The sequence below is a fragment of the Mustela nigripes genome, chromosome 8 (genome assembly GCF_022355385.1).
Source record: "Mustela nigripes isolate SB6536 chromosome 8, MUSNIG.SB6536, whole genome shotgun sequence".
NCBI lineage: Eukaryota > Metazoa > Chordata > Mammalia > Carnivora > Mustelidae > Mustela > Mustela nigripes.
Window position 1 is genome coordinate 56,519,061 of NC_081564.1, and position 25,197 is coordinate 56,544,257.

Consider the following 25,197-nt stretch of genomic DNA (forward strand, 5'->3'; position numbering starts at 1 on the left):
TCTCTCAAACAATGGATACTCAAAGTAAAACATCTGTCAAGGGGGTGCTCTTAACCTTGAAAAGTCTGGGCGTGCTGATCTAAGGAAGACAGCAGGAGCTCGAGGAGCAGAATGTGCCCTGCCATAGCTTAACCCCAGGCCTGGTGCCATGTCAGCTGCGAGACCAGCGTCACCCACCCAGAGGGGACGATCGTGATGGGGGCAGCAGGCTGCGCCCCAGACCTGCAGTTAGGAAGCTCGAGTTTAGCCCTGAGTCCCCTGAAACTGTGACCTGGGCCCAGCCTTTCAGCAGATGCTGGCCAAGGAGTTTCTGTGCTTTGCCATCGGGGGTGCCTAGCGTGGTGCCTGTCCCATAGCGCATGCTCAAGAAATGCTGTTTGAACAAACAGTATCAGTAACTCACAAGTCAATGAGTAGGTTTAGTCTGAGAACTTTGAGAGTTGGGAGGGGAGCCTGGCCCACCCCCTAGTGTGACCCGAGTCAACCTTTAACAAAGATAGGATGGGACCCTCCTTGGCCTTTTTGGCTAGAGGCCTGGGTTTGGTTCCCATCAGCTGTGAATGGGGCAGGGGGCTCAGCCTGGCCTCCCCGCCTTAGCGGGGCAACAGGATAATTAAGGCCTCCCGCACTGGGCCAACCGAGGGACCCAATGGGGGAGGCCATGGGGATTTAGACTCCCTTTGAATAATGAGCAGCTCCTGGCGTGTTGACCACTATTCATCCGCCTCCCCCGACCCTAGCACACCGAAGATGTCCCTCCTAGGCCTCCAGGGTCCAGAAGTATCCCTGAGAGCAACCTATTTTGACCAACTCTATTTAGATAGAACCCATATTTGATATAGCCTTCTTTCTAACCTTTGTAAAAACTGACTAGCCCCCCTTGTCTGTGATCAGCACAGCAAGGCCCTGTGTCCCCTTGAATACTTTGCCAGTTCTAGGGAACTAATAATGGTGGGCACTGAGCTAACAAGGTTTTCCTTCCCGGTGAGGGTATTTTTTTTTTTTTTTTAAGATTTTATTTATTTATTTGACAGAGATCACAGGTAGGCAGAGAGGAAGGCAGAGAGAGAGAGGGAAGCAGGTTCCTCGCTGAGCAGAGAGCCCGATGCAGGGCTCGATCCCAGGACCCTGAGATCATGACCTGAGCCGACAGCAGAGGCCCCAACCCACTGAGTCACCCAGGTGCCCCCCGGGTGAGGGCATTTTAACAAAGCCCTCCGAAGCCTTAGTCCAAAGGAAGGAATGGAAGGAATGGCGATTCATGGGGACCAGTCCGGCCCCCTACAACAGGGGAAGATGTGTGGTGGCTTGGAAACCTTCTAAGACTCTTAAGCCACTCTGTAGAGGTCCCCACCCACTCTGTCTTGGGCAGGGCTATGCTTGGAAAAGGTTTCCAGAACGGCTTGCTGTCTGCTTTTGCTCCTTCCCTTCTGCCCAGAAGTGACCCACATAGTCCAAGTACTTAGCACATTGTCTGAAATGGAAGAAAGTTGCTTGGTTATTAGTGGTGCCTAATGATATTTGCATAGATTAACAGACTTTAATACAATCATGAATGCCACAATCCTGAGAAAATAATGAAGAAATCCATTACAAAGTCATAAAGTAACTAAGTCAATACAGTAATAATTTGATCCCATATTAGTAATAATTTCATCTCCCGCTGCAAGGTGATTTTTACAAGGTGCACCGTTTCTGGACAGTTTTATAAATTTCACATTTGTTTGAGATAATTAATTAACAAAATAAAAATATATACTGCTGGTATTTTATACAATAAATTAGTCATTAGTCTAAACTAGCAAGCTGGGTTAAAACTTACGGAGACAGATGTGCTGGGATTTCTAACTTCTTTTCGAACGGCCTATAACCTTCTCCTCGGCACAACCCAGAGGCTGCCTGGTGCCAAGTGGCTCAGAGGGACCGTCAGGGCCAGCAGAAGCCCATGGAGTGTGTGGTGAGGGGAGGGCGGAGACCCAGCCACAGGCCTCCTGGGCATCCTTCTCTGCTGTTCCCCTCAGGCACTGCCTTTCCTTCCTAGGGCCCCTGCAATAGGAAACTGGAACTGGGTGGTGTAAAGCAGCAGAAATCTGAGGCCTCACAGTTCTAGAGACTGGAAATCAGAAGCTGAGGTGTGGGTTGGGCTGTGATTTCTCTCCAGGCTCTAGGGTAGGGTCCTTCCTTGCTTCTTCCTGGCTTCTGGAGTTTGCCAGCAGCCTGTGGCTTTCCTTAACTTTCGTCCCGTCACGACGGTCCCTGCCTCCACGGTCACATGGCATTCTCCCTGTACGGCCTGAGTCTCTGGCTTCCAGTTTCTTCTTTCTTCTCAAGGCCCCAGTCTTATGGATTGAAAGCCTACTCTAATCCAGTATGATGACCTCATCTTCATTTGCCCCCCTCTGCAAAGACCCTATTTCCAAATAAGGTCCCATTCACGGGTTTTGGGTGGGCAGGAAAGTGGGAGGGACATTATTTAACTCACTACAGGCACCAAGGGCTTTGGGATGACCACTGGCCTTCCTCCCCCAGGAAGTAAGGAGGTGCCAGGGTCTGCCAGATCCGCTACCTGGCAGGGGCTGATGGTTGGAAATCCATGGTTTCTTGAGAAGTCATCCGACAAGCTAGAGGGGAACTGTGGACCCCCTGAAATGGTCCACACCAGTGCATTTCTGTATTTCTCCTAGGGAAAGAGTTCATAGGTTCCGGAAGATTCTCAAAAGAGCCCAGGACCCCCAGAGGATTCTTGTCTTGTTACCACGTAAAACCTTTGGGCATCAGGGAGGGAACCAATCAGCCAACCAAGCAACCAATCAACAAAGAACTCCCAGATACACAATTTTACAAAGTTTCCAGAATGTTCCAATACTCTGTAACCCAAAAGGAGTGTGGGTTCTGCGGTTTCAGAAAAGAAGCTGTTGGAATCTCTGACAAGGTGAGTGCAGGCACAGGGGCTCCCATGATCCTGCATCTGGAATGAGAACTTCAGGGGGAGAGATCTTTGGATTTTGAGTGTATTATCCAGCAGCTCATCCCCCAGACCAGCTATGGGTCCTGAGTTCATTTAAAAGTCAGCTTCTATGATGTACCCCTCCCCACCCAGTCCTTGATAAAAATGTTCAACAAGAAGCCACAAAGAAGGACGTCTGGGTGGCTCAGTTGTTTAAGCATCTGCCTTCAGCTTGGGTCGTGATCCCGGTGTCCTGGGATAGACCCCTGTATCAGGCTCCCTGCTCAGCGGGGAGTCTGCTTCTCCCTCTGACCCCTCCCCAGCATGTGCTTTTTCTCTCTTTTAAATAAACAAATAAAATCTTAAAAAAAAAAATCTTAAAAAAAAAAAAAAAAAAGAAGCAGCCACAAAGATAAAAGCCATAGATGTCACCAAGCCCTCCCTTCATTCCCACTCAGCTGTGAGTTAACATAGATGACTTGACACCATGTTAGGGGTCAAGATGACTTGACACCTTCATCGCCCACCGTCAGAACGGGCCCCCAGCCCCTGACCCGGCTCACTCTGCCGAACCACAGTGGTTCCCAAGTCATCATCACTTTCCTTCAAGGGCTCTCGAGCCACCAGTTTGATGAATTTATTCTAGAAGTTTGCCAAGGGTAGTCTTTAAGATTGACAAACTGCCAATTTTTGGAATCCAGTACCCTGACCGTTTAAAAACTTGTTCCTTCATTCATTTCTAGGCTTTCCAATGCCTCATAGATGACCCCTAGCAGCTCCAGGAGCCCATCTGCCTGTTCGCTGTGCCCTCCCAGGGCCACGGCTCACACTGTGGAGAATTAATCTAACTATGGGGCTAGGTCGGCTCTCTTGGCCTCATTTGGATGCTAATTCTCTTTTACAGTGTTTCTCCACATTTCCCATCCTGAAGGCCAGTCTCATTGCTGGAGGAGACAGGTAACATGCAGAAGTTAAGCTCTACTTCCTCTTAGACAGCAGTTTACAGTTTGCTTCCCACACAGGCATAACTGGTGAGTCTCAGGCAGGAAGGTGTCTGCCCAGCCCCGTGGCTGTCTTTCTGGGCCATGGGGGTGAACAGTGATTATCTTTCTGTCTCTGGGGCTCTGGTTCAAAGCAGGGGGAGGCGATTCCTCATGCTGAGCGGCACCTTCTCTCAGGAGCAGTGCTGCAAAAAACCCTGCTCCTGGGGTCTCTTTGGGATGATGCCTCAGCCCATCCCAACCTTGGCACTGGAGGCACTGACTGAGGAGGGCGACAAAGGACCTGCTTTCTTCTCACCATTGTCCTCAAGGAGGTCTTCCTGTGGTCCCTGGTGCCTAAGGCATGTCTCATGCCTAAGAAGCCCTGACTTGCACCTTTTTACGACGACGGAGCTTTTAGACGGAGCTTGAATCTGATTTGGGATGCAGTGGTTAAGAAGTTGAACAAGCTATGCTTTGGGGGGAAAGTAAAAGGTACTCCCTGATTTCAATGCCAGCAGACCCAGGCAGGGCTGTGATGAAGCTACACGTGTTGGCTTGGGTCAGCCACTATTCCATGTTGAGAGGACCCAGAACATGCTCGGGGCAGAGATGCTCTCCTAGAAGCTCCAGGAAAGGACTGTGTCTCTTTTTGGAGTTTCTGCAATGTAGCTGTCATCAGAAATGGTATTTTTATGCTTGTTCTGCAGATGAGGAAACTGAGGTACATAAAGACACATTGAGAAGCTCCCCACAGATGCAGAGTTAGTAAGGGGTAGAATCTGACCTCTACACAGTCTGGACCACACCTCTACCGGTTGTTCCAGGGTGGTCCCAGGTTGTGCTCAACCTCCAGCAGCAAAAGTGGGACCCGCAGCTGTCACTCTCTTCCTGGGGCTGCCCCTTGCTAATATTGGGGTCTGGGGGAGGATCTGGGCTAGGGGGCAGGGCCCATGTTCCAGCCTGGCTCATTACCAAGGAGCTGCACAGCCTGTGCCGTGTGTCACTCCCAGGGTGTCTGCCCTCTCTGGGAAATACAGGAGTGTGGCATCGCCCTGTCCCACTTGCTTGGGGAGGAGCCCTTGCAGGAGCTCTGAAGCCCTCTTCTGGATATTCAGGATGGCCACCAGGCCCTGTCACTTTCCTCCCTGCTGGTTCCTTTCCTTTTCCATCTTCTACAAGACCCCTCACTGTGGCCACCTGGCATATCCTCAGGTATACCTATTTCTTGGCTTTGTCGTTCAATCATCTTTCTGGTTTGTTTTGAGTGTGTTGAGTATCATATAATTTATTGTCCAAAACTGGGACCCTTGGGAGGTTGAAAGGGAGCACTACTAATAATGCATCCTGGCAACTCAGGACCTGTCCTGGCCTATTGGAATTTATGGGCAACCTAGTTTCATGCTGCCTCCCTCCCCGCTGCTGACCTTCGGGTGCCTTCCCTGTATAACACCCCTCCCTTGAAGCCCTCCCTGACTGCCCCAGCTTATACCGATGTCCCACCCAGGCAGCAGCCCATGGGTCTGGCCCCACCCACTGTTGTCCTGCATCCCCCCACAGGCAAATGAGGACCAAATCTGGGAGCAGAGGCCCCCTCCAGTTTTTTCCTGCGCACCCACAGGCAGGATGAGAAACACACCAGACTGAAATCAGACTCCGTAAAGGCTCTGACCTGAACCAGAAGTCAGCTAGGGCTGTACCAACACCCAAGAAGACATAAGAAGGAAGCAGGGGAAATCAAAGCCAGGTTGGGGGATGGTCACTGGAGATGCAGCTGGAAAGGGGGCATGATCATAAATGACCCCCCCCACCCCCTGGCCTATTGTGTTCACTGGGAGGTGTGACATGTGAGTGAGGGGCCTGGGGGGCCCCTACCCACTGCCTGCCAAGGGGTTTTCCATCCCACCACTAAAATCTTCTCTTTGAGGTAAACACTGCTGTCCTCAGAATTCACTTTTAAAACGCAAAATCACTTCATCCCCGGAGTCAACAGTCTAACACCAATTCCTTTATCAGATCACATTCCTCCTGCCTGCTGCTGCCTCCAAGCACCTGACAAGGGGTGGGGGGACCAGTTTCCCTAGGAACCTGGGCATCCTCTTAGGCAGCTGACCCCTCCTAGTTCTGTCTGGGACACCCCATCCTTCTCAGGCCCACTTTATGGAAAGATAAAAGTTATCAGTAGTGAAATGTATACATCTTGGATGTATATTTTAGTAAGTTTCGATGAATGCAAACACCCACGTACCCCACCCCCCTACCAAGATATAGAACACTTCCATCTCCCCAGAAGGTTCCCTCGTGCCCATTTCCGGGAAGCATCCCAACCACTTCGAAGGAATCCAGCGTTCTGACTCTTTTTCACCACAGTCAGTTTTGCCTGTTCTAGAACTTCGTACCGGATGGACTCATTTCGGACTGGCTTCTTTGAATCAGCATGATGTCTGTGAGATGCATCAGTGTTGCCTGGGACCCTGGGTGCCCCCTGGCCCAACAGTTTACCAGCCGCCGTCTTCAGGTGCCAACAGGGCCGGCTGGATGTTGGGCAGAGACGCTGCCACTAGTGTGGTGTGGTTATGCCCACGGCCCTTTTCTGGGAGCTAGGAAGGCAGCCTGGCCTACACTGGGCTCACAAGCGATCTGCTCGCCTCAGCTCCACAGATGAGCTAAAGACCAGAGGTGTCCCCGGGAGTGGGCGAGGCTTGGGGGGGGGGTGATCTGAACCACGGGAGCTCAGAGGGACTAGTGCTGAGCCTTGGGGTCCAAGAGCACCTTGAGCAAGTGCAGAAATTGGCCCAAGGATGTGCTAACACTCCCTCTCCCGAGAACCACAGCTTTCAGTGCCATGACACCCAGTACCTGGGTCTTAGGCATGTCCATCTCTCCTTTGTCACTGCAGTGACCGCCTAACTGTCCCTTTCCTTTCCCTTACAGTCTGTCTCCACCCAGCAGCCAGGGCAAGCCCAGCATGTCCCTCCACTGCTCAAAGCAGCTTCTTATTCCCTCGGCATAAAACTCAAAGCCTTTAAAAGGGTCTATAAGGTCCTCCATAGGGTCTGCCCCCCACCACGCTCCCCTCCCCTGACTGCTTCCCTCATTCATTTGCGGCTACACTGGGTCCTGTCCTGCCCTTGAACACTGGCTGACAAGCTAGAGCCCTTGACTGGGCTTCTCGCACACTACCTCCCTTCTCCCCTAGTCTGTAGGTCCTGGAAGGACGGAGATGGTCCAGGGCTTAGCACAGGGCCTGGCTATGCTCACAAACATTCCGTAGAACCCTTGAGTGATGAAACGCTTCCCTCAGTTGCCCAAGGGGGTCTCTGACCCAGGAAGGTTAAGCAGCCCTAAACAGGACCACAGCAGGTGGGTGGGTGCCAGGCCAGCTAGAGCAGGTCTGAGATGAGCCCCCTCTAGCCCCCCCCTCCACACACACACAGTCGCAGAGGCAGGGCGAGCCCTGAGCCAAGGGTGGGGGGCCTTGACCAGGCAGACCAGAGGAAGTGCAGTGGAGAAGGGGTCCTGAAGCCCCAAGCTGGGCCAAGCTTTCGTTCAGCAACCCCTGAGGCTCCCACAAGCACCTGTTGCAAAGACTCCCTTGATTTCTGTGCTGCTTCATTGTGCCCTTGGGAGTGAGGCAGTGAAAGAAAGTGAGCGGCAGGCCTGGCGCTCTGGGCTGGGAAACTCACCAGTACGAGGGCGCCGGGGACCTGGCCCTGAGACAGAAAGGGAATCTTGGGGCCCACTTGGAATCCTCCCACCCTGAGGGTCAGGCCCAGGGGGACAAGGAGGAAAAGGAGAGGAGAAAGGTGGAGGGTCCAGGGCAGAGACCCCAGAGCAAGCAGTGACGGAGGGTAGAGGCTCCTGAGGCCAGAACCGGAAGGGGCCTCCTGCTCCTCGCTCCTCACTCACTCCCGACTCCCGGTGAAGTATTTACAGATCTGTTCCCATGGCAACCGAGGCTTCAAAGTTACTCTCACAATTCTGTTTTCTCAAATGTGTTTCTCTGGTTGATTGCACAGAGTTTTCTGGAAGCCGGCCAGGCCCAGTGAGTCGCATTTGCAGCCCTGCGCTTCCCTGCCTCTGACCCTCCCCTTCCAGATTCCATGTGGGCCTGTGAGGCTCTCCAACCCTCCCTTCTAAGCATGCTCTACTGTGGCCCAGCCTCCCCCAGCTGCTGCCAGGCGGTCCCAGGGCCGGGGATAGAGAGCCCGCTCCCCTCCACCACCTGGAGCCTCCAGTTTTCGGGATCCTTTGCAAGCTCCCTGGTCACCAGGACTCCCTCCTCAGCTTCCCGGGCCCACAGGGAAGACCTGAGCCCTGGGCTCCCTCTGGCCCAGGACCTGGTCTCTCTGACCCCTGCTCTTGTCGGTGTGCACGGACTGCGCCCTGCATCCCACCACTGTCCCGGTGGGGCCCTGTCCTGTGCACTCTCCATTCATTTCCCAAGGCCCTACTCTGGGTCAGGCCATAGCAAAGAGAGTCCCTGCCAGCAGGGGGCTCACCTTTCAGTTGGGTGGGGGGGAGGAAGATGAATAAGAAAAGATCAGGTAGGGGTCTATGCCCTGAATACAATAAAACAAGGTGTCAGCTGGGGGACCTTGGCCAGGTAGCTGGCACAGTGGGACAGGCCTGGGTGGGAGGGACACAGGCGCTGAGACCTGAGGAGCAGCGCATATGGGGAGAAGCTCGCTGGCCAAGGGAACAGTGTCTGCAGCAGGGAGCAGGGATGTTTGCGGGAGGGACTGGCAGAGAGGGCAGCCGCAGGTGGAGTCCCGGGAGCAGCAGGGCAAGGCAGGGCAGGGAAGGGGCTTAGACAGGAACACGCCTCTGAGAGAGAAGACAGGCAGCCTCTGGGGCGACTGTCGTGGAGAGAGCAGCTCCGATGGGGTCCCCGTGTGGAATACGGATGGCAGGGACACAGGTGGAGACGGAGAGACCGGAAGTAGGGGGCAGTAGGTCCTCAGAGAGAGAAGGAGGCTCAGAAGGGGCCAGGGCCAGGCCAGGATGAGGGGCTACTGCAGGAGCTCCCACAGCTCCCTGTGTCCCCACTCACTCGTGTCCCTGCCCGATTCCGCCTCTCTCCTCCACCAGACCTGCCGGCAAGGAATGGGGATGGGTGCCTTCCCCTGCTGCTGTAGAAGCTCACTGACGGCTGGGGAATTTGGTCCCGCACCCAGGTCCACAGCACTTCCAGAGGGCAGAGAGGGCAGCCGCCCACAGCCCCCAGGACTGGCTCCAGGCCCAGCAGTAGAGTGTGCAGGGTGAGCGCTCCTGGAGACGCAAGCCGCAAGCCTGGAGGACAAGTGTTCTCTCTCTGTCCCACTGCATCCGGGGCTCCTGCCAGGCCGCAGGTAGGACCAAATGGTTTCTCCCAACTCCGCCATGCCGGAGCTGCACCTCCCCAGGTGGGGCTCTCTTGCCTCGTGCTGCCCCTTCCCCCATCCCGTGAGCCCCCCGGGAGCCCCTCTGGGGAGGCACTGGGAACCTAGCCCAGGCTGAGCCATCACTCTCAGTCAGGCCCTGCTAGGAGAGAGAACGCGCTGACTCTGCTAATGGTTCACTGAGTGGCTGTATCTCTATTATAAATGATTTAAGTCACCGGCATTTAATTGATGTTATAAATATGATATTTATGACACGGTATGGAAAACGATGCGATCTCCCGATACTATACATCATGGAGCATGTGTGTCTCTCGGCACGGCACCCTTTTTTTTTTTTTTTTTTTAAAGATTTTATTTATTTATTTATTTGACAGAGAGAGAGATCACAAGTAGGCGGAGAGTCAGGCAGAGAGAGAGAGAGAGAAGCAGGCTCCCGCTGAGCAAAGAGCCCGATGCGGGGCTCGATCCCAGGACCCTGAGATCATGACCTGAGCCGAAGGCAGCGGCTTAATCCACTGAGCCACCCAGGCGCCCCTCGGCACGGCACCCTTCCACCCTCCACCTACTCCCTGCCCTGCTGTCCTTGCCACCGCTGTCCGGACTGCCCTCCTGCCCTGGGCCTGCCGGGGCAGCTGAGAAAGTAGGATTTTGATGAGGGAAAGAGGCCCGCCCTGATTCCCCAACCTGAGTCTGGCTCTGGGGAGGGTCTGCAGGAAGATGTGTGGGCCGGGGCTCCTCTCTGATCTTCGGGGAACTTGTGACCTTTCTGAAGAGCAAACACACACACACACACACACATACACACAAAGGATTGTGTAGAGGGTAGGAGAGGTCAAGGACAGCCAGTGAAAGCAAGGGGGCCTTTCTAGAGGAGGGGGGCTTTGAGCTGGGTTTGCGGCTGGTCAGGATTTGGAGAACAAATTAAGAGAGATGGGGTTGAGGGGTGAGACTTCAGAGTCATGCCCATCTGGATTCCAAATCAATTGTTATTATTTTTGTGTGACCATGGACAAATAATTTAGTCTCTTTGAACCTCTAGTGCCTCAGTTTGTAAAATGGGGGTGTGTTCTTACCAGTACATGCAGAACCAACACCTCCTTCATTCTTGACAGCATACTTCTCTTAAGATGATCACAAGGTGAATCACATTAGACCTTTGCATGCTGGCTATTCCTGAATAGTTCCATGTCTACCTTATACTCATGATGAAGCAGATGGACAGCTGGGGCCGGATTGAGGAAATCTCTTAAAAGTCAGTCAGAGAGAAAAAAAATAGGGAACGATTCTAGATTCTTCAGTTTGGGGAGCAAGAATCAATGCCAATCTGGTTTGAGGAATGCCTGTCTGGTGGAGGTATGTGAGGAGACTGGAGGCAGAGGAGCCAGGCCAGGATGGTGGCTGATGTCCTGTCCTACCCCAGGCTGCTCTTTGCTCTTTCCCTGTGGCTCCTTGCTCTCTGCAAGGAACGTTGTCACTTCACACTGGTCTCCTGCCCCTCTGACCACATCCATCCTTCTCAGAACCCTGTCATGCAGCAAATGTTCCAAGAACCAGATTTGACTCAAAATCCCCACAAGCCTATTCCTCGGAGCCCTGGGAACCTCATTGCCTCTCCTTGCACATGCCCTGAGCTTCTGTGTATGAGATCAAGGTGCTGTCATGCCTTAAGCCTCCATCCAGGACTTCTCAGCATCACGGGATTCTAGTTTCCATGGCCCAGGGCCGGGGTCATTCAAAACTTTGGACAATCTAAAAACTCAGGTGATCCAAAGAATTGGACAATACCTACGTCATTTTCATTTTGCTTTGGAATATATGTTGGCTTTCATAATAAACAAGTCGGATGCTATGGGAATTTGGACCATTTAAAGAAAAGTCCCAAGAGTACACTTCCTCGTAGAAATGGGTGGAGTGACTCTCTTAAGTCACCCGGCACATTGGGGCCTCTTCTGCCCCATGTTCTGCCCTCCTCTGCTGCTGGAAGTGGCTACAACCCCACTGGATGGGGAAGGCGAGCTCCTGTCAGTATCTATGGACTTGAGTCCCTCAAACCCCCCCATGGAAGGTGCCAGAAGGTCTTGCATTGCCTCTATCCTCTCCGACTGTGGCAGGCAGGCCACCTAGGTGAGCACTCCCATCAGTAGTCTGGGACAAGCTCATGGCCGCTAGGAGCCCCCTTTTGACAGGGAGACAAGCAGTACAAAGGGCAGACAGCCGCAAGATCTCCGGGGACACTGGACAGCGACAGTGTTGGAAGATGCTGAGTGGTATGCCCCCAGCCCAGCTTTCCAGGAGGAGATGAGGGGGAGGGAGAGGCATGATGAATGAGGACATAAACATGGGGACATTCCATGTGGGAGGCACCAAGGTGTCCTAGGAGCTGTGGGGGTGGAGAACCGGTGAGATGTTGCAGTGTGTGGCAGGCAGTACCTGCCTGCATGAGTCTCAGGAGGGGGACACATTCCCTTGCCAGCTTTGCTTCCCATCCATTTCCCTTCCAGATGACCGATGTCACTGAGTGGTCAGAGCAGCAAGGGGCCCAGGCTGCCCGTGAGACAGGGCAACCCAGCCAGGTCAGAGCTAATGGGCAGGAAATGGAGCTGTGGGAGGTATTTCCCAAGAGCAGAGTGGGGAGGGGTCTGCATCCTGCAGAAGCTGAGCCGGGAGGAGGACAGGAGGGCACTCAACAGGCAGGGGACTGAACATTGCAGGACATGGGTCATCAGCCAGGAGATCAAGGAGAAGCAGGGCCAAGAGGTGAGCAGTTGCCCAGTGCTCTCAGAGTCTCCTCTGGCTCTTACCAGAGCAGCCTGGCTGGACTGAGAGCTTGCAGGGGCTGGAGGAGCCCGTGGGGTGGGGCCAGAGCCTGAGCCACCCCCACCCCATGCTGAGGCTTTGAGGAAGGGCAGGAGTGCTCTGGTCAAGCCTTGCTCTCCCACTACCCTTGCCCCATGCAAGGTGTGGCCTGAGCCAGCTCTGGTTCTCTGTAGGGAGGGGGAGGTGGGATTAGCATTTGAAATCCACTGGGAGGGCTCCTTCCTCCACTCCCTACTCCTCTCTCCCCCCAAAATGAAAACAGTCGTTGAAATTGAAAAATGGTGCTCAGTGAAGGGTTTAAAGACATTTTGAATTTAAAACATATTTTAAAGGTCATTTTCAGCAGTAATTATGTTATAATGGTGGGGCTCTTAGCAAGGCAGAGTCCCACAGTAATAGTAGGGCCAAATGGGACATGGTGTGAGCCTCCAAGTCCTAGAAGCCTTAGAGGGGGCTTGGCGGGGGGAAGAGGCACAGCACATCCTCCCTTTAGAGCTAGTGTCAGGATTACTGCTGGGTCCCCAGGAAAAGGGGACGACACAATTTAATTTGGCCCTGGCACAGAAGGGTCCTCCAAGACTGGAGTACCACATCCGGGCATTTTCAGGTTCACAGGGACCCTCCCCTGAGGCACAGATTGGTTGATCTGCCCTCCTGCCTGATGGGACATCCTACCTTCCTGCTTCCCACCCCTGCCTCTTAGCCTCTTACAAAGTCGCATCCTTTCCTTCCACTTCTAAACACTCACTCTGGGGTCCTCTAGTGGCAGGCTCCCCAGCCCCTGCTAGGGTCAGCTCCCTTGGGGGAGGCTCAGGAGAAGATTCCTCCGGCCCAGAACCCCTTCAGGTGACAGCAGGCTGCCAGCCAGGCCTGGACCCACTGCTTCCTGAGCTGGAAGCTGAACTTGCAAGGAGCTAGCCTTTTAGTACTTCTTGACCATGACTGTGGTCTACATTTTTTGGGAACAGATTGAGTATTTATTTAAACCTCAGTGTTTTCCATCCTATATCCCCAGTGAACAAACCCACCTACTCCTTGACCCACTTTTCTCCCTTTCTGCAAGTGCACCCATTCTTTGCAGGAAGTGTCACCCACACAGATGAACGAGCTTGTTGAAGTAATGCACAGTGTGAGCACCTACTGTTAATCATTCTAGAAGGGCTGGCTGTGGGTTAGATGCTGGCTACGCCCCAGGGGGTTCCAATAGAAGGCAGACTAACAGGCTGTGGAGAGAAAAAATAGGACAGAAGACAGTGGGGGAAAATTGTGTCTGGGCACATAGAAAGAGCCAGATCTGGGGATTGGAGGTAATCTGGGAGGGCTTCAAGCAGGTGGTGTGTGGAGCATGAGCATAAACCAACAAAAGAATGAGGAACCAGGAACAGGTGAATAAAGGAATAAACTGAGACCTGGGTCTTCCAACCAGGAAGACTGAGTTTATTCCCCAGGCTTCAGATGGGTCCCCACAAGCAGCAGAGCTCTGGCCATGGGATCAGAGGTGCAGAAACAGGGTCCCTGAACAGTGTCCTCTGTGCATTGCCCCACTTCAGACTCTTTGTCCCTGTGGGTTTCCTTTGGGGGAGGCTGGGGATGGAGCTGGGAAGGGAAAGGGGTGACCAGCCAGGCCGTGGTCCCCACTTTTCCAGCGTGATGGGTGGGCACCCGTGTATGCTTAGAAGGGTGGACACAGTTGGGTTGAACCCTGGTGGGGTGCAGGTGGGGCAGGTTGTCCCCAGTTCCTGGGTGCAACCCAGCGCAGAGTGGGGAGGGGTTGGCAGGGTTGTAGCCTGGACTGGGGGGGGGGGGACTGTAGCCAGGGACTGGAGTCCTGGAGGCAGCCAAAGGATGGAGGGAAGAAGGAGGTGGGGAAGAGGCAAAATATAAAAATATCTGGGAGAAGCGCAGCACGGGGCTACAGTGTTATTGAACTAAAGCATCTTATAAAACTCAAGCCATTAATAACAGGCTGCTGCCACGTCGGGGTAATTTATTCAAATTGCGGGTCCGGGATGGAGGAGCAGATGTTTCAGAGCTGCTGGTGTCACAGAATGAGTTCCAAGGGGGAGGCGGCGCCATGTTCTTGGAGGGGTGGGGAGAGGACCTTCGCAGAGCTTAGCTAAAGTCCCTGCACTCCAGAAGGAGGTGGAAACCTCACCCTGGGCTGCCCCAAGGGAGGAGGAGCATGGGCAGGGTGGAGAACAGCTGATTCAGTTCAACAAGTGCTGGGATGGAAAACCAGAAGGTGAGGACAGGCGGGCAGGGCCCCCCTCCTACAACGTCGCTGCTCCCATGCTATCTGGTTGTAAAGCCCCTTCCTCTTAAAGTCTTCTGTGTTTTTTCCAGACCCACAGGTGCTTGGAATCAGAAGGGCCTGAGTTCCTTTCCAAATGCACCACCACCCATCAGCTGGTGACCTCAGCAAGTTCAGCTCTGGGTCACAGTGCCTCATCTATACAATGGAGTAATAATACCTAAGCCATGGAGCGGGGAGAAGAAGAAACCAGCAACCCGGCACCCAGGACTGGCCTGGGCAGGGGGCCGTGGAGGCCACCTGGTTTCCTGTACCTCCTTCTGGCCTGCACTTGTGTTGAACTTGGTGCTTTGATTCAAGGTCTTTTCCTGCCTCCTAATGACTCTATTGATTTCACTCAGTCCCAGCCAGACTGTGTGCCACCCACGGCCGAAGATCGTGCTGGCACACCCGTGGCATATGGGGTGTGGTGTGCACACAAGGAGTGCTCAGCTTAGGATGCCTGTGGCTTTCTTCTCGGCTGGGGAAGGGCCAGCAGAGCGTGCACAGGCCTCCCTTCGGATTCCTGATACCTCAGCACAGTCCCCTGTGTCTTGGCCAAACCTGGGTTGGGTCCTAGAGGGGTGTCAGGACCTTGAAATCTGGCCACAGTTTCTGGTACAAAGACCAGGAAAGTCAATTGGCCCCTGGGATCCTTCCAAGATCTCAGGAAGTGGAACCTCTACAGATGAGAATTGGCCTTCCTGCCCGATTTTACCTTTTTGGCAAAGCAAACATTACCCCCGTGGAGCTGTTTCCCTCCTGGGGGTGTCTAATGCTGGGGAGGAGGGGTACTGCTCGGCTGACGTCTTCATGCTGTGAAACCGAAGCCCCACTGGGGCAGGAAACACGAAGGGGCCCTATAAATTCTGGGTGCCCTGACTCACTATTTAAAATGGATGAAAAGATGTTTTCTCCTCCTCTCTCTGTGTTGCAGATGTGGTTGCCGGTTTATGGAGGGGACGTGAAGAGGGGCTCAGCCCAGTTGAGGGATGTTCCCGAATGGCCCCTTGGGTGTCCATGCCCATCGCTGACAGAAGGCCTTGGGGTGGCCCCTGATGGCCGGTTGTAGTGTGCAGCGGGCGGGATGGAAGGGTGACACTTGGGAAATGTCCCAGCTGGAGGCCGGCAAGTCTCTTTTCACAGGCCCAGCCCTGATGGTGCCACCATAAGGTGATGAGAGAAGAATGAGGAGGCCCTTCTGTCCCCCCGACAGCCCTGACCTGAAGTGGCACTCCTGGAATGATGTTCTGTTAGGGAAAGCCTGCTGAAGAAAATCTATCCTTGGCAGGCCACCATGACCCAGGGCTCAGGGACCAGGCAGAGGGGCCACCTCGGCTGTCTCTGTCACCTGGCCTGGCGACCACCCCAGATGTGGTGGTGGGGGGGATTGGCTGTCAGAAGCATGGGGGCGAGGCTGTGAGGGCCCCCAGTACCCGCACCCAGGAGAGGCGAGGGGAAGTGGAAGGGCTAGGGTTGCAGGCGAGGGCTGGCTCCCCGCACCTCCCCCCAAAATGCTCGCTACCCACCTGGCTGGGAGGTCAGGGTAGCTGCTGGCCCCATGCCTTTGCTCCCTACAAATGAGACCTGCTCATAGCTCAAGGTTCATTTCCAATGAAGGAGAAAGCGCAGCCCCACACTCGCAGGGCAATCAGCGCACTCCGTGATGAATGGAGCCTGTGTCACTCAGTGAAAATGAGTATTTCTTTGCGATAATGGCCAGATGGTAGCAACTCTCCGATCCAAATTAAAACATGCATGATAAATGCCAGGAAAACAGAGGAAGACAAAACCCCAACCTGGAGTGAATTCTCTCTATAAATCTTCCCCCTACGCCCCCCTCCCCCACCACCACAGCGGCCCTGCTAATAGCCATTAAATTATTAAGATGCGCTGCAAGGAGAATGCCAATGTCAGTGGTACCCGCCCCACTGCCCACCTCCGCCCCCTGCCTGTGGGCCTGACTCTGGAGGGGCTGGGGGCTGGGGAGACCCAAGAGGGGGCTGCTTTCAGGCCAGCAGAGAGGCAGGGTGGTGGAGACGGTTCCTCTTAAAGACAGGAGTGCGAGCCTGGCCGTGGGGTGCCAGCACCCAGGGCCACCTGCTGGGGCCCAGCCAGGCTCTGTGGCAGGCCAGACACACCTGCCCCTGAGGAGGACACCCTCCCCATGGAGCAACGGGAAACTAACACCCACTGCCTGACCCTATGGCTGAGGCAGAGGCCAGGAAAGGGGTTTCTGAGCCGGGAAGACCAGGAGGGAAGAGTGGCAGGAAGCATGCCAGCGGGGTGGACCCAGATGGGGGCTCTGACCACGCGGAACTGGGCAGCTGAGAAGGGTCAGAGAGGACCACCCAAGGGCAGGCTTGTGCCTGAAAGTGGACATGTACTTGGGGGTCTAAGGGTATCAGGTATTGGGCGGAGGGGAGGGGGTGGGGGTGGGTGGGTAGGTGGGTGTGTGCCGCTTGGGGGCTTGTATTTCATTCACGGTGACAATAGGGCTCTTGAATTTACACTCTGAGTCCCATTCCTCCCTACCACTCCCCTCACCACTAGCACCAGTATCCATCTCTCCCTGGTCTCCCTGACACCCTGCCCAGTCCTCCCTGTGGGCAGCCAGCCTTTCCAGGTCCAGCTTCCATCAATCGCTAACCTCTTCCATAGTCTCCAGGATTCCCCATCATCTTCCAGAAAACCCCCAATTCTTTAGCTGGGCATTCCTGGGAACCCTCTCCTCTGGCCCGCTGGTTTTTCTTGGACAGGCCCTATATCATGGGGCCTGCATTCCTTTTGTCTCACCAGCTTTGCAGCCTTTTTCAGCCTAATCCCTTCCAACAGGGAGCCTCCTCCAGAAAGCCTTCCCTGAGTGCTCTCCCCTCTGCCAGCTAAGGCTTGCTGTCTCCACTGCTCATCTGGTGCCCGTGAGGCCACGGACAGATCTCCCCGTCTGTGTGGACTGGGGCAAGACGCCCACTTCTCCTCTCTGAGCCCTCATTTCCCCCTCCATAAAGCGGGGGTGCTGCTCAGCTGACCTTGTAGGGCTGTGGCAGGGCTCAAGCTACTCCCACTGGAGGCTCTAGCAGATGGGCTCTATCTCCCTTCCAGAGCCTTAGCATTGTTTTCCCAGCAGCTGCTGCAGACATGGCCTGGGCCTGGTTCCCACATGTGTTATGCGGGGCTGGTAGTGGAGGGAGCAGAACATGTTTGAGCTGGAAAACCGGGCAGATGCACCGCACTAGAGAAACACCTTGGAGCAGGCCTGGTGAACTTGGACTGCAGGATGACAAGAGACAGGATCCTGTCTGCCCCGACTCAGACACTGTGCAGCAGCGTCAGAGTGCGCGCCCTGAAATGGGAGAGGCAGTGAGACCCACAGTGCACAGAGTCCGAGTCTTCCAGAAAGTGGACCCTCTTCTCCAGACAAATCAGCTCTTCTACCTAGTATTTAAGCTCTGTTTTTATTTTATTTTTTTTAAAGTAATCTCTACACCCAACGTGGGGCTTGAACCCAAGATCTGGAGGTCAAGAGTTGCACGCTCTACTGTCTGAGCCAGCCAGAACCCCCTAGTTGTTCTATATTATTTTTCAAAAATCTCAGATGCCATATATTCGCCTTGCTTGCTTCTGTTTTCATGTCTTTGCTTGTGACACTTTAGCCCAGGTGCTACCTCTTGGTAAACCTGTCAGATTCCAATAATCACCTCCTCCAGGAAGCCTTCCTTGTTCTACCCTTGTTGTGTCATTCCCATGCCCAGTGCGGCTCAGGCCCTAGGCAGTATGATTTTTATTTGCACTTTGCTGATCACACCTGTCAGAGGTCCTTACCCCTGTCACCTCCTCTCATGTCCCATGGACTGGGCTCTAAGATTAAAATAACTGCTGAATAACAACAGAAGTTGTCATCGTGGAAGAGTCCCCGGTTTGCCAACCATGTCTCACCTATGACAGCTCCAAGGGGATCTCATTGTCCCCTCTGCAGAAGGAGGTGGCAAAGCACCCTTGTGGGAAGGGCAGGGAAAGTGGAATCAGGGTCCCTAGGTATGTTGTCCAGGACTGTCCTGCTGGTCCCCCCATCTGGCTGGCGAACCCCAGCTGCCTGAGCACCCGTACAGGACATCACTCCCTGCCCCTGAGCTGTAGATAGCTTCTCTGGGCCTAACTGCCTTCATTTAAAGCTCCTTGAAATCCCTGCTCCCATATCTTGCCCTCCCCTCTTTCTGGCCTCTTGGGATCTTCCAAATTTGCCTTGACTCAGATTATTTCCCCCCCTGGAAGATCTGCCCTTCCTTGCTCAAATCCCTGCAGCTGAGGGTCAGGCAGGTATTACAGGTTCTGATCTCTGATCCTGAGCTGTCTCTCCCGGCGCCCTGCCCCCAGGCTCCCCATGCCCAGGTTGTTATCAGGCTGTCTGAAGGCCCTGGGTCCGTCTCTCCTATGCCGGGGCTCATTCAGTGCCACGCTGAGGACGATCAGGCCAGGAAAGACAGAGTGTGACATTCTCTCTCTCTCTCTCTCCCCCAACCTCATCTTGCCAGATCTTCCTCCTGAACTCCCACACAGTGCCTGCAACAGGAAGCCATGGGAGTGGCCGAGGGGGTGGGAGACAGAGGCCCCTGGTCTGTGGCCTCTGCCTGTCATCCCGATTTCTATCATCAGTCCCTTCAGCCTGGGCACACACGCGGCAGCTTTTAAATATCATCCTGGAGCCCATTTGCAATGATTAATACCCCATTTCCTCTGAAACAATCCTTTGCTAAATTAGCCGGGGCCAGAGGGAATTTGGCGAGGAGCCGTGAGTCTCAACTTAACTTGCCGAATGGATTAAAAAAAAAACCCTCAAAAACAAAATGCAGATCAATCAACACCCCTTCCCCCAGCTGAAAACCTAAAGTCCATTTAAACTCAGCAGGTTTGCAGTTAATTATAATTTCACACCCATGGCAGGCGTATTTATAATGGGCGCCTGTCCCACCGGAGCCTCTGTGGGGCCCTCACGAGGGACCCTTCCCACCAGCCACCTCCTTCCTCAACCACAGAGACCTGTCTTCACCAAGCCGCTGTTTCGGTTCAGTTGTGTGAACTAGAGAGGCTTCCCGAATTTTTTTTAAAGATGTCTTTCCCTTTTTTGGGAAAAAAGGAGACCAAGATTTTTAAGGAGCAGGGATTATGGAACATAAAACCCCAGGGCAGGGGGGCCTTAGAGCATCATCTAGGGAACCTAACAGTTGGAAACAAGCAAAAGTAGGAGGGATTGTGGTCAGACACACGGCAGAACTTCCTGCCCATCAAAGAAGCCATGCCCTGGGCAGGCCACTTGGCCTGGAGTGGACATATCTCAACCTTAGGCCTTCCCAAAGGCAAATCACAGGGTCCAGCAGGGCGACAGTGACCCCTGCCCCAGGCTGCTCCCTGAGCACTGCGACTGCCTGAGACCTGCTGTCTTATGTCTGACTCAAACTTCCTGAGCTACCTCTCTGCCTACTTATGATCTCTGTCAAATAAATAAATAAAATCTTAAAAAAAAAAACCAAAAACCAAAACAAAACAAAAATACTTCCTGAGCTAAAAGCCCTTACACCTTCGATATCAGTCCAAAATAAATCAAGGATTCATGTACATGAATGATCAGCCAGGACACTGGCTCTGGGCTGCTGTTCAAGGGAAAACGTTACAATCAATGGCTTGGGAAATTCTGGTGGGGCTAGGACAGGATAGGCTGACAAAACAGGATTTCCAAGCTCTGAAGGAGGCTGAGATGGAGGCCGAGTTTCTTTCTGTCTTGACAGTTTTTAAAAACAGGAGGGGCAGGATGAGAGGTTGACTCACAGGGGAGGGTGGGCGGGCGGCTCCGGGGGCCTCTCCAGGCTTTGGAGTTCCGTGTCTTGGCCAACAAGGCAGTTAGCCATCCTCCAGCCGAAGGTTCACCATGACCCCGTGCCCATCCCTGGGCGCAGACATGGCTGTGGGAATGTCTCTGTGCTCAGGAGCTACGGATACTGGGGTCTGCAGGGTCTGCTGAGGGGGATGGATAAGGAAGTGTACTCCCGCAACACATACACATTCACACATAGACACAATGAAGTACACATGCTGCCCAGCTTCTGGGGGCTTCTATGGGGACACAGAGAGTGTAAGGGCTGGTGAGGGCAGAGAATTTTCTGCTCTGAGGTCCAGCTTTGGGGTCTCAGTCACTGGATCCCTTCTCAGCCCAGGATCTCATCCTCTGGGCTGGGCTGGGGTTAACTTTGCTCCTTCTTGGGTCTCTCAGGCAGGGCACAAACCAGGACCCCCAAAGGTGAGGCAGGATGTGCTGGCCACAGGGGGAAGCTCCAGATGTCTCAAAGGGGACAGATGGGGACAGAAGGGGAGGGGCTCGGACTGTAGGACACAACCTCACCAGTGAGGCTGTTCTTTGGACTGGGTCTCTGCCCACCCCACCCCCAGGGGAGTGTCACCCAGGAGGTCCTGGCAGAGAGTACACACTGCTCTACCTTTTCTCACCCTTCCCCCACCTCTCACTGCACTGCATCTTGGAGGGGGGGCGCTGTCCAGAGTGATAGGTTCACTTTCCTGTGTACCCTGCCCCACCTAGGCCAAGGGTTCCTAACAGAATCCGGAGGGATTTCTGTCTACCCAGAAGCTTTTGTCAGTGAGACATTTGTTGCCATCTAAGAAAGTGGAAACTCCTATTGAATTTTCCTACAGCGGGACCAGCCTGCACATCTATTTCCTCTACACGCTCACTAATTGCCAACTTAGAGTATGAAACTAAATAGCTAGAAAAGTCTGCGCACCCAACCCGGGGAGGTCAAAAGAGTGGCCACGGGTCTCTTGGGGCCCTAGGACCTGGCTGCAGCAGGGAGCTGCCCACGGCCCTCCGCTGGGCGGCCCGGGTCTCTCCTACCACGTTTGTTCGCTGCCTATGTCTGTTTAGAAAGAAAATAATGCTCGGAGGAGAAATGAGGAACTTAATAGGATTTTAAAAGCTGCAGGAACCGATGGGGCTACAGATGGTGGAGGGGCTGGGAAAACGGAATCAACCACGGTTTTATGGTGGGGAACGTGGCCTCGGGGAGGGCCTCAGAGCCGCGGTCACATGCATTGTGTCCAACCTCATTAGCCAGCCCGGCGGGACTCCACTGCCACATGAGTGTGGGCCACGGTGACGGGGGACAGCAGCCCTGAAGACGCCCGTAAATGAATGCCGGAGCCGCGAAGGGCTGGAGGATGGCCGCCTGGCGAACCGACCTGCCTGCTCCTGCCTCAGGGACGCAGTGCACAGGCAGTGACTCTCAGGCTGTCACACCTGCCGCCAGCCTTCCCAGGTTCTCTGCGCAAACCTGCCCTGCCATTGCTGATAGCAACCCCGCCCCCAGCCCCCAGCAGACTGACGGAGACAGGAGGGAGAGACGGAGCTGGGGAAGAGAGGCAGACGGGGCTCCCAGTACTGGAGAAAGAGGACAGGAATGGAAACTGCTGTGGGGTCCTTCAACCCAGGTGATTCTGAAGGACTTGGTGGGCACAGGGAGACATAAAAGAAGCTCCTTCACCCTCTAGAAGCTTCCGTAGGGGGTAGCTTAAGGTAACGACCCTGCCAGGGTCCCCTTCATGTCTGGAGCTCAAGGCCACCCCCCCCAATATGTCTCCAAGCCTCCTCCAGACCCTTAGTCAGTAGTGGAAGAACAGGACTTTGTAACAGGGAGCTCGGCCCTCCTGCCGGTGTCCACCCTCTCCCATGCCCTGGCCTCTGGCTGACTCCTGCCTTGGATTCAGTGACAGCTGCTCCTTTGGCCCCTCTCCTCAGTCCTGCCTGAAGGGGTCAGGGAGGAGACTCCGGGGTGCCTCTCCCAGAGGAGGCCTCACATACTCCAGCTAAGCCGGAGTCCTCTGGAGCGTGGGGGGGGGGGGGAGTGGCTTCCCTGCAGCCATGGCACCCAGTTCAGATGCTGACCATGAACCAGCTCATGGGGCGGGACACACCTGCCTAGTGCCGGTGAAGGAACACAGTGCCTCCCCTGAGATGGCCGGAACAGGTCGGGTGCCCTCCCCAGGCTCCTTTCTGTCCCCAGCCTGCCTCATCCTTCCGGTTAATGAATTGGTTTGCTCCTCTGAAGGCGGCTCAGTTTAAATTTAACTTGCTCCAGTGAGCTCTGTGGGGTGAACTGATCCTCCTTACGGAGAGAGGGCGCCTTCCCTGCCTGACTGGAGCTCTGCGGCTCTGGAGGCTGCAGGGGCCCCGCTCCTCTCTGCCTGCGCAGGGACATCACGGCCTCGATGCCCTCTCTCTGCCTCGTCCCCCCACCAGGATGCGCGGCGCCTGCTCCTGATGGAGACAAGCCCAAGCCCTCGGCCTTGTGCTCAGGGCCCCATGTTCACTTTGTGTCCTCCCTGATTCCGGCCAAGTCCACACCTCTCGGTCCAGTTCCCTCCAGGAATTCCTCCCCGCCTGCTCCAGGCCACAGCGAGCTCTCTTCTTTGACCGCCCCCCCCCACCAGTCGGGGGTCTCCTGTCTCATGGGCTGGTCTGGATCCGGCCTCGCCCCGCCCCCGCACCTGAGACCCCCCTCTTCTCCCCGCAGCCCCCGTCCACACCCTTCTCTGTTCGCATTTCTTTCACCTTTTTTCACGTTCATCTCTTTCCCATCCTCTTCCCACCAGAAGAAGTATGTAATGGATATTAAATTATTTTAAACTGACTTTCTTTCTTTCTTTCTTTTTTTTTTTTTAAATAGCTCGGTGATAGTGCTGACTCAGGATCATCTCACTGTTTAATATTGAATATGCAATTAATAGATAGATGTTTAGGTTTGGCTCTTTTTCCCCCCTTTCCACTGCAGGAAGAGTAAAAGAGCTGATTAATCTGGTTTGGGGCAAGTGTCAGCGGCAGGAGATATATGGGAGAAAGGAGATGAGGTTAGCAACTTGGAGTCAGAAAGCTATTGCCTCCAAGGCAAGTGAAGGAGAAGAGGGTTTGCATTTGAGCTCGTGTGGCCTCGCTGGGCATGGTGTTTCCGACACCCCACTCCGGGCCTGGCCAGGAGAAAACCGCTGAACTCTGAGCTATGGGCTCTGTACCTGAGGGGCCCCCTTTTCCGCCACAGGGTCCCCCTCCCCATGAGGCCTTTATCATGCCACCCTGACTTCTTTTCCCAGTGTGGAAACTCCCCTCCTTCAAGGCCAGCTCAGGCGCCAAGGTATCTGGCTGCCCCCATTTCAGGGGCCCCTTCTCTGGGACCGCAGTTTCCGCGTACTGTTTGGGCTCCCTCCTGTGCACCAGAGATCCACCCCACCCTGCCAGGGACACGGGCTCTTCACTGCATCCTGACTCTGCTACCTGAACAGGGTGCGGCAGGTGAGTCACTGCATGACAGGGTGACCTTGGGGCCTAGGGCCTGCTGGGCCTGCCTCCCAGAGACAGTCTCTAGGAGAGGACCCTGGCTCCTTGGGGCCACCGAGGTGAAGTCTTGCATGAGGCGGGACAGTACTCCCCACGAGGGCAAGGATGCCCAGAGCTGGGTACTTGACAAGTCTCTGGGTGTACAGCAAATCGAAGTCACTGGACAGTCAGGAACCGGGTAGGTTCAGCGTGAACCAGGTAGGTATCCCCTGCCAGGGCCCTTTTCACTTGAGCCATTTTTGCCTCCCAACTGACCTACCTCAGCTCACAGGGTCCTCAGGATGGGAAGCTCTGAGAAGGCCAGAGGGAGGTGTGTCAATTCCCCGGGGTCATGGGACCCCTTTGGGCAGCACCCAGATTCCAGCTGGACTCGGGGAGTGGGATGTGAGATTTGAAGCCCTAGTCAGTTAGGTCCTAGACATAGAGGCCCTGTGCCCAGGTCAGGGTCTTCCTAGGACCCAGAGGGCAGTAGCCTGAGCTGGAGGGACCCCAGGTCTCAGGGGCAGGCAGGCCACCTGTGGCCACACTATAATTCTCTCTGGGCAAGGACTTTGACTCTGAATTTCCAAGTAGCTTTGGCCAATTTGACTTTTGGCTCTTAATTTCCTAGAACAGTTTTTGTAGGGAGGGCGGAGAGGGGAGAGGGAAATTGCTCAGTGCCTGTCTAAGCAGAGAGGGGAGTGACCAGTCCAGACCAGAGCCCGGGGTAGAGGTGGTTGGCGAAGGGAGCCAGGAGCCTGAGCCAGTGCAGCCTCTGTGTGCCGTGGTGGCAGGGCCGTCGCTGGTGGAGGGCCCAGAGCTTCCTCGGGGAGTGGGGCTCTGAGCTTGTGGGGTGTGGCTGTGCCCTCCCACTATGTCCCCTTCCAGGCATCTCCCTGTCTGCCTGGATCTGTCTCCAGGATCTTGACCTCAGCGGTCGCAAGCCCCCACCAAGGCCCTTCTCAGATTTGCCGGCTCTGGCCTGAACCTTCCCGGGTCCCAGCCCCTCTTCCCCAGCCTAGAAGGAAGGAACCCCAGCATCTGACAGACCCCAGTCACCTCCTTGCTCCCTCTTGCTCTCCCCCAGCACCGGTCACCCAGAGCTCCAAAGTCCTGTCCCAGCACCCAGCCATGAGTTCCCAGGGCGGGAGGCGAGGGCGGGGAGTCGCTGCATCGGCGCATCAGGGATGGGGGGAGGGTTGGGTCCAGGGAGGGGGGCAGAGACAAGTGAGCCCTCACGTGAAGGGGGCTGGCGCAGGCAGCTACTACCTCCTCGGCTCTCGCTGTCCGCTGGCTTCACCTGGATCGGCCGGTTCATCTGCAACAGAGCACAGGGGATGTTGTCAGAGCAGGCCTGGACCGAGGGGGCAGACACCCACACCCAGGTGTTCACAGGGACCGAGGCA

The 25,197-nt window shown here is 54.8% G+C and overlaps 1 protein-coding gene across 50 annotated transcripts in view; it reads right to left on the bottom strand.

The window, feature by feature from the left end:
* The window catches only part of CELF4 (CUGBP Elav-like family member 4), a 285,471-nt gene that overhangs the window by 42,703 nt on the left and 217,571 nt on the right, over positions 1-25,197 (bottom strand). For 26 of the 50 annotated variants that reach the window (XM_059409510.1, XM_059409511.1, XM_059409509.1 and 23 more), the window contains exon 3: positions 25,061-25,109. In XM_059409510.1, coding sequence (XP_059265493.1) covers positions 25,061-25,109 — 49 coding nt within the window. Of the gene's footprint in view, positions 1-25,030; positions 25,110-25,197 lie in introns of all 50 variants that reach the window. The other 24 variants (XM_059409508.1, XM_059409515.1, XM_059409517.1 and 21 more) reach the window with 1 other exon arrangement.